The sequence below is a fragment of the Entelurus aequoreus genome, linkage group LG06, assembly GCF_033978785.1.
Source record: "Entelurus aequoreus isolate RoL-2023_Sb linkage group LG06, RoL_Eaeq_v1.1, whole genome shotgun sequence".
NCBI lineage: Eukaryota > Metazoa > Chordata > Actinopteri > Syngnathiformes > Syngnathidae > Entelurus > Entelurus aequoreus.
In genome coordinates this window covers 1,428,824-1,443,807 of record NC_084736.1, presented here as the reverse complement: position 1 = coordinate 1,443,807, position 14,984 = coordinate 1,428,824, and the positions used below count along the sequence as shown (strand labels likewise).

At 40.1% G+C, this 14,984-nt stretch overlaps 1 protein-coding gene across 1 annotated transcript in view; it reads right to left on the bottom strand.

The window, feature by feature from the left end:
• Positions 1–14,984, bottom strand: part of LOC133651400 (methylcrotonoyl-CoA carboxylase beta chain, mitochondrial-like) — a 44,904-nt gene that overhangs the window by 12,883 nt on the left and 17,037 nt on the right. The window contains exons 7-13 of the mRNA XM_062049342.1: positions 14,029–14,142; positions 13,826–13,890; positions 13,653–13,752; positions 13,482–13,577; positions 3,267–3,339; positions 3,088–3,164; positions 2,224–2,290 (exon numbers count right to left, since the gene is read on the bottom strand). Of these exons, the coding sequence (XP_061905326.1) occupies positions 2,224–2,290; positions 3,088–3,164; positions 3,267–3,339; positions 13,482–13,577; positions 13,653–13,752; positions 13,826–13,890; positions 14,029–14,142 (592 nt within the window). The remainder of the gene's footprint in view (positions 1–2,223; positions 2,291–3,087; positions 3,165–3,266; positions 3,340–13,481; positions 13,578–13,652; positions 13,753–13,825; positions 13,891–14,028; positions 14,143–14,984) is intronic.

Here is a 14,984-nt window from a genome sequence, read left to right as displayed (position 1 = left end):
ATGCAACTCAGCATTCCTTCTCTTTCAAACACGACAAGTTGAGATTTTACCAAGAAGTTCTATTTTGGTTTCATCTGACCATATGACATTCTGCCAATACTCTTCTGGATCATCCAAATGCTGCTAACCCATTGCAGATTCAGTCTTCCCAGCCTGGTGCATGTCTACAATTTAGTTTCTGGTGTCCTTTAACAGCTCTTTGGTTTTGGCCATAGTGGAGTTTGGAGTGTGACTGTTTGAGGTTGTGGACAGGTGTTTTTTATACTGATAATGAGGCCAAACAGGTGCCATTAAAACAGGTAACGAGTGGAGGACAGAGGAACCTCTTAAAGAAGAAGTTACAGGTCTGTGAAAGCCAGAAATCTTGCTTGTTTGTAGGTGACCAAATACAGAGGAATTCATTAATTAATCAATTAAAAATCCTATAATGTGATTTCCTGGATTATTTACCCCCATTCTGTCTCTCATAGTTGAAGTGTACCGTATTTTTAGGACTATAGGGCGCACTTAAAATCCTTTTATTTTCTCAAAAATCGAGAGTGCGGTATGCCTGATGTATGGAATAATTCGGGTTGTGCTTACCGACCTCGAAGCAATCTTATTTGGTACATGGTGTAATGATAAGTGTGACCAGTAGATGGCAGTCAAACATAAGAGATGCATGTAGACTGCAACATGATGGCAGTCACACACAAGATATACGTGTAGACTGCAATATGACACCAGCAAACAGCACCAAAACTTTAAATGTTCCATTGAAAATAAGGAACATTACACACGGCACTCAAAAATCTGTCAAAATGTTTTAGTATGACTTTGAAGCCGCACCGCTTGATGGATTGTCAGCCCATTACGGCTACCGTAGTCAGAGATACAAATATAATTATGGTGTGTGTATAAGGACCGCAAAATGGCACCGATTAGCAGACAGACAGATTATCTGGCGTTTTGTTTCACAATATTATGCAAAACCAACTTTTCTTACCTTCTGGTACCTGTTGATGTGTATTTGGGATCTACATAAGTCCTGAAAATTTGCGCAAATCCACCACTGATACCGTAGTCGATAAGCTTCTTCTTTTTCACTATCTTCTTGTTATGGGCCATTCACCCTCTGCTGTTGCCATTTCTAATATAAAGTAGCATAAAGTTTTTACTTATATCTCGCTTTGGAAGCGCTAAAAACTACCAGTGTAGTGAGTTTACATAATTCACCCACGTTATTAGAGTGTGCCAGTCGGACGGTTTTTCACGGGACACATTTCCGGCGTTATTGCACTAATGAGCCACGGATGAGGAGATGCTGCTCCGTTGTTGATTTAAGTAAAGTGTGAATGTCATTAAAACAGTCAGCTCCATCTTTTGACACTTCTTCCACTCCCATCCTTGCACGCTACACCACTACAACAAAGATGACAGAAAGAAGACGCTGTCGAAGGTGAGCCACGTAAATAAGAGCGCCCACAAAACGACGCATCCTGAAGCGACTGTCAAAAAGCGGCTTTAAGATGATCTGTAAAACATCATCCATGCAACATTTTGACCAAAGAACCACCATTACATACATACATACATTACATTACATACATTATGTAGACCACAAGGAAGTGTTTTACATTTAGAAAAAAATCATTGTATGACCCCTTTAATGCGCTTTATACTCCGGTACGCCTTTTGTATGAAAAAAGACCTGAATAAACCCGCTCATCAGCAGTGCGCCTTATAATCCGGTGTGCCCTATGGTCCAGAAAATATGGTACCTATGATGAAAATTACAGGCCTCTCCATCTTTTTAAGTGGGAGAACTTGCACAATTGGTGGCTGACTAAATATTTACTTGCCCCACTGATATGAAGTTAAAGTACCAATGATTGTCACACACACACTAGGTGTGGCGAAATTATTCTCTGCATTTGACCCGTCACCCTTGATTACCCCCTGGGAGGTGAGGGAAGCAGTGGGCAGCAGCGGTGGCCGCGCCCGGGAATAATTTTTGGTGATTTAACGCCCAATTCCAACCCTTGATGCTGAGTGCCAAGCAGGGAGGTAGGTCCCATTTTTATAGTCTTTGGTATGACTTGGCCGGGGTTTGAGCTCACAACCTACCGATCTCAGGGCGGACACTCTAACCACTATGCCACTGAGTAGGTGACATGATATATGACTTCATTTTGTGAATGTGAATATACAGCAACACATGAAGACACAGAGATATTAGCTCACCTGTTATGTTTTGTAGGAATAAAAGAGGGATGTTTCTCTGGCAACATAACTCAATGAAATGCGTCCCCTAAAAAAAAAACAAATGTAAATTTAGTAAGCTCACAAAAAGAACTGTCTAGACACGCTCTTTGTTGAGTGGTTGTCTTAACAAAGTGGGAAATGTGACAGAGAAAATAAACAGTGGCGTGACCCGCGATGACATGAATCCAATCTATTCTTGGCTGCCGCTCACAAACACAAACAGCTCTGCGGAGTGAAGCATTTAGCATCACAGAAGGCCGACTGTGTCTTCAGTGAGGACATCTCCAAATGCAGGCGCGGTATTGATTTTCTCTGGATGTGCTTGCCAGGCATATTTGAAGCACCACATTTAACGGCAATCACGCTGATAAAACGCCGAATGCTCACACAGGCACACACAGATAGAAGAATGTAATATATATATTTTTTTTTGTTGTCATGGAATTCAGAATGCAGTGGAAAAGGTCTGTAATAACACACTCGGCCCCTCATCCGTTTTAGGGGTGGCTACAGTTCAGCTCTGTTCACGGCAGAATTGCTTGGCAAATTAAGTGAGCGATGTTGAATGAAAATGGGCTGCGGCTTTCAAACCCAACGCTATTACCATACTATTCAGGAGCTGGCCCAGACAAACGCAATTAGAGAGCTTATTGTACCAGCACCTGCACTAAAAATGGTCAGAACAAATCATCTATTAGGTTCATGTGCTCTCAAGAGAGAAATATTGGTATTCATTGTTGCAAGAAGCACAGTGAATCGAGTCTGTAAGTCCTTGGCATTTTTAGGAAAGAGTCTGACTCTTTGAAAATGTGCACATAACTCTGAGCAACAAACAATATTCACCTTTTTCGCAGACTCTGAAAACAAAACTCCGTTGTTGCCAATTATTCCGACAGGGTAACCAAAAATTCTGGAGAATCCTGCATGGGAATATTTAAAGTCACATTGCAGCAATGCATATTGTAGAGTATAATAGTGGGTTCCTTTAAACAAAAATAAGAAATAAGACCAACAGAACATACCTGTCACAAGTGTGTCTCCATAAAACGCCTTGAACTCGTCAAATTTACTTCCGTCCACAATTCTGGCAATAACCTGTGAGACAATAAATACATACAATTTAAAGCCTTGTGCAAAATGCACTTTATAATGATAATATACTGGAACATGTGTCCCTGGAGCAGGGGTGTCAAACAAATTTTAGATCGGGGCCACATAGAGAAAAATCTACTCTCAAGTGGGCCGGACTGGTAAAATCACGGCACAATAACTTAAAAATAAAAACAACTTCAGATTGTTTTCTTCGCTTAAAAATAGAACAAGCACATTCTGAAAATGTACAAATCATAATGTTGTTGTTTTGGTTTTTTTACACTAACATGTTGCGGTTAATCGTATTCTATCTGTATTTGTCATTATTTATACTTTCTGAATAAATTACTGTATATTACCAAATAGTAGCCCGGGCGTTTATTTCACAAAACGGGGTCAGACCCCGGGCGGCTATTAGGACATGGCTTTTATTTATTTTTGCACCAGCCTGCACCAGGCCATTATTTGGTTACAATGGTTACTGTCCAGTATTTTTTTTTCGTACAAAAAAACGTTAAATGTAAAAGCTATTGTAAACATATACGAACAAAAAAACAAGAGATCAACATGAGGTAGGCTATCAAAAGACAAGAGATCAACAAGGCCTCAACATGGCAGTAGTGCAACAATTGTCAAATAGAAAACCAATACTAAAAATAAATACACTTCTTAAATAAAGCAGCCTACCGGGAAAAATAAAATTATGGTACCAAGTACTCAAGTATAAAACCCACCATCAAAACAGAACAATAATACTGTCACTTAAATAAAATAAAGGCTACAGTACTCCAAGTTTTAAATAAAGCAGCATACGTGATGTATCAACTGACACAAATTAGCATCAAGCTCGTCGCTCACTTTCTTCCTACCTCCACCAGATGAGCGAGCCCGTTTTCCATCGATAGCCGACTGAGATAGTAGTTCTCTCTTTTTTTGCTTCCATTCTCGTACACGTTTTGGGTCAACGTTAAACTGCCTGGCCGCTGCCAAACCAGAATTCTGCTCCGCATACTTGACAACCGCTAGCTTGAACTTTAAGTCAAACTTTCTGTTCTTCTTCCCCCTTAAAGTATTCCTGTCCATCAGTTGTGGTGTACCGGTATCCTGTTCATTCAACTCACTGCTACTGTTTATCCGGCCAACGGGATGAGTTTGCTGAGCCGAAATTTCTGAATGAAAGAAACTGCTGTTCTAAATGTGTCCACTAGATGTCGCAATAGCAATTCTTTGTATCTTTGTAGATTATGCTAAATACAAAAACCGTTTCCATATGAGTTGGGAAATTGTGTTAGATGTAAATATAAACGGAATACAATGATTTGCAAATCCTTTTCAACCCATATTCAATTGAATGCACTACAAAGACAAGATATTTGATGTTCAAACTCATACACTTTATTTTTTTTTTGCAAATAATAATTAACTTAGAATTTCATAGCTGCAACACGTGCCAAAGTAGTTGGGAAAGGGCATGTTCAACACTGTGTTACATGGCCTTTCCTTTTAAAGGCCTACTGAAACCCACTACTACCGACCACGCAGTCTGATAGTTTATATATCAATGATGAAATCTTAACATTATAACACATGCCAATACGGCCGGGTTAACTTATAAAGTGACATTTTAAATTTGCCGCTAAACTTCCGGTTCGAAACGCCTCTGAGGATGACGTATGCGTGTGACGTAGCCCGGCGAACACGGGTATGCCTTCCACATTGAAGCCGATACGAAAAAGCTCTGTTTTCATTTCATAATTCCACAGTATTCTGGACATATGTGTTCGTGAATCTGTTTCAATCATGTTCATTGCATTATGGAGAAGGAAGCCGAGCAAGCAAAGAAGAAAGTTGTCGGTGCGAAATGGACGTATTTTTCGAACGTAGTCAGCCACAACAGTACACAGCCGGCGCTTCTTTGTTTACATTCCCGAAAGATGCAGTCAAGATGGAAGAACTCGGATAACAGAGACTCTAACCAGGAGGACTTTTGATTTGGATACACAGACGCCTGTAGAGAACTGGGACAACACAGACTCTTACCAGGATTACTTTGATTTGGATGACAAAGACGCAGACGTGCTACTGTGAGTATGCAGCTTTGGCTTTTTTTTGCGTATGTACGTAACTTTTTTAAAATATATAAGCTTTATGAACCTTGGGTTAGGTGAACGGTCTTTTGGGCTGAGTGATTGTGTGTGTTGATCATGTGTTTGAATTGTATTGGCGTGTTCTATGGAGCTAGGAGCTAGCAGAGGAGCTAGGAGCTAGCATAACACGTACCGTACCGTACGTGCGCGTCACGTACGTAACTTTTTAAAAATATATAAGCTTTATGAACCTTGGGTTAGGTGAACGGTCTTTTGGGCTGAGTGATTGTGTGTGTTGATCAGGTGTTTGAATTGTATTGGCGTGTTCTATGGAGCTAGGAGCTAGCAGAAGAGCTAGGAGCTAGCATAACAAACACGCAGGTGTTATTATGCAGGATTAATTTGTGGCATATTAAATATAAGCCTGGTTGTGTTGTGGCTAATAGAGTATATATATGTCTTGTGTTTATTTACTGTTGTAGTCATTCCCAGCTGAATATCAGGTACCGTGAGTATGCAGCCTTGGCTGCTAAACATTCGATAACTTGACCGTATGTGCGCGTCACGTACGTAACTTTTTAAAAATATATAAGCTTTATGAACCTTGGGTTAGGTAAACGGTCTTTTGGGCTGAGTGATTGTGTGTGTTGATCAGGTGTTTGAATTGTATTGGCGTGTTCTATGGAGCTAGGAGCTAGCAGAGGAGCTAGGAGCTAGCATAACAAACACGCAGGTGTTTTTATGCAGGATTAATTTGTGGCATATTAAATATAAGCCTGGTTGTGTTGTGGCTAATAGAGTATATATATGTCTTGTGTTTATTTACTGTTGTAGTCATTCCCAGCTGAATATCAGGTCACCCCCGGCTCTCACAGCATCTTCCCTATCTGAATAGCTTCAACTCCCCACTAGTCCTTCACTTGCACTTTACTCATCCACAAATCTTTCATCCTCGCTCAAATTAATGGGGAAATTGTCGCTTTCTCGGTCCGAATCTCTCTCACTTCATGCGGCCATCATTGTAAACAATAGGGAACTTTGCGTATATGTTCAACTGACTACGTCACGCTACTTCCGGTAGGTGCAAGCCTTTTTTTTATCAGATACCAAAAGTTGCAATCTTTATCGTCGTTGTTCTATACTAAATCCTTTCAGCAAAAATATGGCAATATCGCGAAATGATCAAGTATGACACATAGAATAGATCTGCTATCCCCGTTTAAATAAAAAAAATTCATTTCAGTAGGCCTTTAACAACACTCAGTAAACGTTTGGGAACTGAGGAGACGCATTTTTTAAGCTTCTCAGGTGGAATTCTTTCCCATTCTTGCTTGATGTACAGCTTAAGTTGCTCAACATTCCGGGGGTCTCTGTTGTGGTATTTTAGGCTTCATAATGTGCCACACATTTTCAATGGGAGACAGGTCTGGACTGCAGGCAGGCCAGTCTAGTACCCGCACTCTTTTACTATGAAGCCACGTTGATGTAACACGTGGCTTGGCATTGTCTTGCTGAAATAAGCAAGGGCGTCCATGATAACGTTGCTTGGATGGCAACATATGTTGCTCCAAAACCTGTATGTACCTTTCAGCCTTAATGGCGCCTTCACAGATGTGTAAGTTACCCATGTCTTGGGCACTAATACACCCCCATACAATCACAGATGCGGCTTTTCCACTTTGCGCCTATAACAATCCAGATGGTTATTTTCTTCTTTGGTCCGGAGGACACGACGTCCACAGTTTCCAAAAACAATTTGAAATGTGGACTCATCAGACCACAGAACTCTTTTCCACTTTGTATCAGTCCATCCTAGATGAGCTCAGGCCCAGCGAAGCCGACGGCGTTTCTGGGTGTTGTTGATAAACGGTTTTCGCCTTGCATAGGAGAGTTTTAACTTGCACTTACAGATGTAGCGACCAACTGTAGTTACTGACAGTGGGTTTCTGAAGTGTTCCTGAAACCATGTGGTGATATCCTTTACACACTGATGTCGCTTGTTGATGCAGTACAGCCTGAGGGATCGAAGGTCACAGGCTTAGCTGCTTACGTGCAGTGATTTCTCCAGATTCTCTGAACCCTTTGATGATATTATGGACCGTAGATGGTGAAATCCCTAAATTCCTTGCAATAGCTGGTTAAGAAAGGTTTTTCTTAAACTGTTCAACAATTTGCTCACGCATTTGTTGACAAAGTGGTGACCCTCGCCCCATCCTTGTTTGTGAATGACTGAGCATTTCATGGAATCTACTTTTATACCCACCTGTTCCCAATTTGCCTGTTCACCTGTGGGATGTTCCAAATAAGTGTTTGATGAGCATTCCTCAACTTTATCAGTATTTATTTCCACCTTTCCCAACTTCTTTGTCACGTGTTGCTGGCAGCAAATTCTAAAGGTAATGATTATTTGCAAAAAAAGAAATGTTTATCAGTTTGAACATCAAATATGTTGTCTTTGTAGCATATTCAACTGAATATGAGTTGAAAATGATTTGCAAATCATTGTATTCCGTTTATATTTACATCTAACACAATTTCCCAACTCATATGGAAACGGGGTTTGTATTTAGCATAATCTACAAAGATACAAAGAATTGCTATTGCGACATCTAGTGGACACATTTAGAACAGCAATTTCTTTCATTCAGAAATTTCGGCTCAGCAAACTCATCCCGTTGGCCGGATAAAACCTGTCTGCGGGCCTGAATCGGCCCTCGGGCCATACGTTTGACACCCCTGCCCTAGAGCCTGTTTATAACCACCAAACCTACTTGAGGTGTTCAAACACAGTCGTCTTTCGCCACATCGCGCTTTGAAGTTTGAGGTTTCCCTAATGCAGATATTTTTTAAACATATTCAACATGCAGTATATGGCCAAAAGTATTTGGCCACCTGCCTTGACTCACATATGAACTTGAAGTGCCATCCCATTCCTAACCCATAGGGTTCAATATGATGTCGGTTCTGGGAAGGCTGTCCACTAGGTTGCGGAGTGTGTTTATAGTAATGTTCGACCATTCTTCCAAAAGCGCGTTGGTGAGGTCACATACTGATGTTGGTCGAGAAGGCCTGGCTCTCAGTCTCCGTTCTAATTAATCCCAAAGGTGTTCTATTGGGTTCAGGTCAGGACTCTGTGCAGGCCAGTCAAGTTCATCCAAACCAGACTCTGTCATCCATGTCTTTATGGACCTTGCTTTGTGCACTGGTGCACAGTCATGTTGGAAGAAGAAGGGGCCCGCTCCAAATTGTTCCCACAAGGTTGGGAGCATGGAATTGTCCAAAAATGTTTTGGTATCCTGGAGCATTCAAAGTTCCTTTCACTGGAGCTAAGGGGCCAAGCCCAACTCCTGAAAAACAACCCCACACCATAATTACTCCTCCACCAAATTTCACTTTAATGCAGTCCGAAATGTACCGTTCTCCTGGCAACGTCCAAACCCAGACTCGTCCATCAGATTGCCAGATGGAAAAGCATGATTCATCACTCCAGAGAAGGTGTCTCCACTGCTCTAGAGTCCAGTGGCGACGTGCTTTACACCACTGCATCCCACGCTTTGCATTGGACTTGGTGATGTATGCCTTAGATGCAGCTGCACGGCCATGGAAACCCATTCCATGAAGTTCTCTGCGTACTGTACGTGGGCTAATTGGAAGGTCACATGAAGTTTGGAGCTCTGTAGCAACTGACTGTGCAGAAAGTCTTTGCACTATGCGCTTCAGCATCCGCTGACCCCTCTCTGTCACTTTACGTGGCCTACCACTTGGTGGCTGAGTTGCTGTTGTTCCCAAACTCTTCCATTTTCTTATAATAAAGCCGACAGTTGACTTTGGAATATTTAGGAGCGAGGAAATTTCACAACTGGATTTGTTGCAGAGGTGGCATCCTATGACAGTTCCACGCTGGAAATCACTAAGCTCCTGAGAGTGGCCCATTCTTTCACAAACGTTTGTAGAAACAGTCTCCATGCCTAAGTGCTTGATTGTGGCGACGGCGAAGCGGCACAATGTGTCACTATGTGTCACTATGTGTCACAAAAGCTACCAGATAGATAGATAGATAGTACTTTATTGATTCATTCAGGAGAGTACCCTCAGGAAAATTAAAATTCCAGCAGCAGTGTACAGAATTGATGCTAACTACCCAACGGGAAGCAAACTACGGGCACAAAAAGCCTGTGAGCTAAAAGCAGCTTTGGGAAGCAAACAGTCATTTTTCACGAAACCGGTGAAAAAGTAACAATACGCAAACAAAGCCTCATTTAGAGCTACACATTTTCTGATGAAGAAGAAAGCCTTTTCAGACGGTAAAGTTGTCAAAGAAAGTTATACACCAGATTACAGTACACTGGTGAACAGCATGCAATGCCAGTCTTCCCACTAACAAGGAAAGAGACACCAGATGTTGTCAGTAGCAACATGTTAGTGCCATGGCAAATTTGTATTAAAATATTAAAGAACTGTGTTCAATTTAGCTAAAAATGCAGCAGATTCGGTCATTAGTTCAAAATGAGACAACATTTATTTAAAAATATGTAAGTGGATTTCTTTTAACATTACAAAATTGATAACTTTTTGAAACATGGCGGAACATACTTCACGGTTTGTTCAAAGGGTTTGTTAGTGAAATATAGTGATGTAAGTGATCGTCTGAAAATTTAACAATTGCTGAGATTGATAGCTTTCTGAATATTGCCACCTTGTTGTCCATCCACCCATCCATTTTCTACCGCTTGTCCCTTTTGGAGTGGCGGGGGGTGCTAGAGCCTATCTCAGCTGCTTTTGAGCAGAAGGCGGGGTACACCCTGGACAAGTTGCCACCTCATCACAGGGCCAACACAGATAGATAGACAGACAACATTCACACTCACATTCATACACTAGGGCCAATTTAGTGATGCCAATCAACCTACACCTTGTTGTCATTGTTGATAATTGTGAGAAATCATTAACGTGCTCAGTGTCTTCATATACAAAGCCCAAAACCAGTGAATTTGGCACGTTGTGTAAATCGCAAATAAAAACTGAATACAATGATTTGCAAATCCTTTTCAACTTATATTCAATTGAATAGACTGCAAAGACAAGATACTTAACGTTTGAACTGGTAAACTTTATTTTTTGCAAATATTAGCTCATTTGGAATTTGATGCCTGCAACATGTGGCAAAAAAGACTGACAAAAGTTGAGGAATGCCCATCAAACACTTAGTGGAACATCCCACAGGTGAACAGGCCAATTGGGAACAGGTGGGTGCCATGATTGGGTATACAGGCAGCTTCCATTAAAAGCTCAGTCATTCACAAACAAGGAGGGTCGAGGGTGTCCACTTTGTCAACAAATGCGTGAGCAAATTGTCCAACAGTTTAAGAACATTTCTCAACGAGCTATTGCAAGGAATGTAAGGATTTCACCATCTACGGTCCGTAATATCATCAAAAGCTTCAGAGAATCTGGAGAAATCACCGCACGTAAGCGTCAAGGCTGAAAACCAACATTGAATGCCCGTGACCTTCGATCCCTCAGGCGGTACTGCATCAAAAAGCGACATCAGTGTGTAAAGGATATCACCACATGGGCTCAGGAACACTTCAGAAAACCACTGTCAGTAACTACAGTTCGTCGCTACATCTGTAAGTGCAAGTTATAACTGTACTATGCAAAGCGAAAGTCATTTATCAGCAGCTCATCTAAAATGGACTGATGCAAAGTGGAAAAGTGCTCTGTGGTCTGACGAGTACACATTTCAAATTGTTTTTTGGAAACTTTGGACGTTGTGTCCTCCGGACCAAAGAGGAAAAGAACCATTATACTATAACCTTCGCGCCTATAACCTGTTATAGGCGCGAAGTTCAAAAGCTAGCATCTGTGATGGTATTGGGGTGTATTAGTGCCCAAGGCATGGGTAACTTACACATCTGTGAAGGCACCATTAATGCTGAAAGGTACATACAGGTTTTGGAGCAACATATTGTGCCATTCAAGCAACGTATTTTTCATGGACGCCCCTGCTTATTTCAGCAAAACAATGCCAAGCCACATTCTGCACGTGTTACAACAGCGAGGCTTTAGAGTAAAAGAGTGCGGGTATTAGACTGGCATGCCTGTAGTCCAGACCTGTCTCCCATTGAAAATGTGTGGCGCATTATGAAGCGTAGAATACGACAAGGGAAACCCCGGACTGTAGAACAACTTAAGCTGTACATCAAGCAGAATGGGAAAGCATTCCACCTGAAAAGCTTCAAAAATTGGTCACCTCAGTTCCTAAACATTTACTGAGTGTTGTTAAAAGGAAAGGCCATGTAACACAGTGGTAAAAATGCCCCTGTGCCGACTTTTTTGCAATGTGTTACTGCCATTAAATTCTAAGTTAATGATTTGCAAAAAAAAATTAAGTTTCTCAGTTCGAACATTAAATATATTGTCTTTGCAGTCTATTCAATTGAATATACGTTGAAAAGTATTTGCAAATCATTGTATTCTGTTTTCAATTTCACTGGTTTTGCGTTTTGTAGAGGAGTATAATTAATCATTATTAATAATGTAAAATTAAAGACAAACTGAACAAATTATTTCAGACGAGACTATCAAACTGGTAGCCCTTCATATGACTCAGTAGCCATGAAGTTTTTAATTTTCCTGAGGGAACTCTCCTGAAGGAATCAATAAAGTACTATCTATCTATCTAAGTAGCTCTCAGTTTCAAAAAACTTGGTGACCCCTGGTTTATGGTTTGAGTGCTTTTCGAACATGCATAATTATTTAGAATTAAACGAGTGTCAAGGTAAATATATGGGTGTTATTTTCGGGTTTCTGCAGGTATCAGAAAATCAAATTTAATGTATATTAATGCTTTTTTAATGCTACTTAAAACAAATGTATTGCCCATGTCCTACTGCAGATAGTTATTACATATAGTCAAAAGCTTACAATTGTTTGTTTAGACAAAACTGTAAGCATTTACAATAATAATCTTGAATAGTTGAAAGGTTTACTTTAACGGTCACTCTCTAATGATTTGGAATTGGCTCAGAAATTTGTTTAATTTGAGAATTTATTTTGATTTATTTATTTTTCTGTAGTGATAGCAGAAGGTGTCAGTTGTGGTGGCGTCATGGCAATAGCAGAAGATGCTTTGTTGGTCACGTCAAAGAAATGTGGCACCGTTTACTGCTGCCTCTGGACATCGAATTTAATGTGTTTAATGCCATTTAAGGTCTTAATATTCGAAAAATCAATTTAATGACTTTTAATGTTTTTCAATGACTTCTATTTCATGTTCATGTTCTGTGGGATCACATAATGTTAAAAAAAACTGATTTAGAAGATTACAAACAGTTGTTTATGCTCTACTTATGAAAGTATTCCAATTCTAATTAATAATTCCTACTTTGCAGAAATTAATTTACCACGGTCAACCCTGGAACCAATAAACAGCAATAAACAACGGTTTACTGTATGTAGTCAGTTTCAAAGGTTAGGCTTTGAACAACATCCTATAGCTATGTGGAAGACAGCTTGGTAAAAATAACAAAATTATCAGCATAATACAGATATGTAGGATGTAAGTTTTATAATTGTGTTTTCTTTCAGCGAATAGGCTTACAAAGCATGATGTTGCTGTTAAAATGTGAGTGTAATGTTAGCAGTGCAAACCACATAGCTTTGCTAATGTTGCTAACGTTTGTGAAGTCGTACAATGTACTAAATAAAATGATGCAGTTTGAGAAACTGTTCAAACTAAGTGCTTGCAAAGTACAAGGAAGAAGAATCCTGATTAAAAAAAAATCTGGAACCTTGTGGAAAAATTGACTATCTTCTTATGTCAATCACAATTTATAAACAACTATTTATTCATTACAACTTTGATTTATTATGTCTTTGTGTTACAGACAAATGTGGTAGAAAAATCACTACGAAACAGAAAAGGGTTAGGATTAAATAAACGCTGGCTCTTCCTACTCCTTTTCGGTGTAATAAGAAACTGAAAATATGCGATGTACCGTATTGTAAGTGGTTGAAATAGTCTAATACCATCAACAGCAAAGATACTATTTATACCTCTCTGACATCAAAGTTCCGTTTGAGATTGTCTCCAACGATGCCGTAGAGCTCATCTGCAGGGTAAAGAGGGGCTTCGGTCGGTTCTGTCGTCACCTGAAAAACATGAAAACGCCTGAAGTTAGCTTATTTCCCGAACATGCTCCACACAAACGCTACGACCTAACTTACCTCAAGATTTTTTCTGTAGTTGAGGTTTCGTACGGCCTTCCGCGCCAAATGAAGAGCGTGGTTATCATCTAAAGCGTAATGGTCTGTTACACCGGACTTTCTGTGTCGTTAGGAGAAAATCTAGCATGAAAAATGTGACCAGGGGACGTCAAGAACAAGTGTTGTTTTTCCACCTGCAGTGAAGATCAGCACCTCCGAGGTCCTCAGCAGAAACTTGCTCTCCAGTAGCGGCTTTGACCTACAAACACACACATGCAAACAGACATGTTACTTCAAACAGAACACACGCTGTTAAAATATCTTGAAGCAAAACCATAAAGCAATCTGACATCGACAAATATTTAGTACACATTTTTTAACGTAGAAAATAACAAACCAATGGAGGTCCTCCCAGGAAAATAGTCCCTTGCTTCCGGACAATGATGCTTTCATCTGCCATGGCAGGAACATATGCTCCTCCAGCAGTGCAGGAGCCCATCACCACAGCAATCTGAGAACCAAAAGACACAAAACTACTTGTTAATGTAAGATATTAACAGTATTTATTTAGGTCATAAATAGGGGTGTATATCATTAGGATACTATCGATACCGATATCCCTTATTAATACCGGTATTCATCGGCACTCTTATTGGTACTATGTGTAATTGGTGTAAATGAAGTGAAAAAATGCATTTTTATGACCATTTTATGAGCACAAGAGGTTGTACACCACTAACATCATGTAGCATCTCACAGTAGGGAAGTATTTTATTAACACTTGCTTTTCAAGTCTTAAACAAGTCAACTATGTTTGCAGTGCAAGGTGCAACGCAGTTGTTGTGTGAATGCTCCAAAGCATTCACACATTCCCATTCTACACCAAAATTCAACTATTTATTGTTCTTCTTCTTCTCTTGATTTTGGCACGCTCTACATTCCACATTTTTCATCCGATTCACACAGTTCCAACTTAGACTTAGACAAACTTCAAACTGTTCAGCCTATTCGGGAATTGCGGGCTTTCCCTTGACAAATTCCAAAAATTCTCAGATTTCCCAGAATTCCAGGTTTTCCGGGACATTTTTCCCATTCAAAATGAATTGGCCATTTTTCAAACTTCCACCATTTCAACATTTTCAACCGATTCAAACCATTCCACCTTCAACATATTCCACTCATCCTGGACATTCAAACTATCACTTTTCCAAGTTCAAAAAAATTCCAGGAATTCCCAGAATTCCTTTTTTTTCAAACCCTTTTTAGACCCTTTTTTCTGGCGACCACTCCTTTTACATTTTTCAACCCAATTTAACCGACAAAACATTCTTCTTAACCAGGACAAAAAACAAA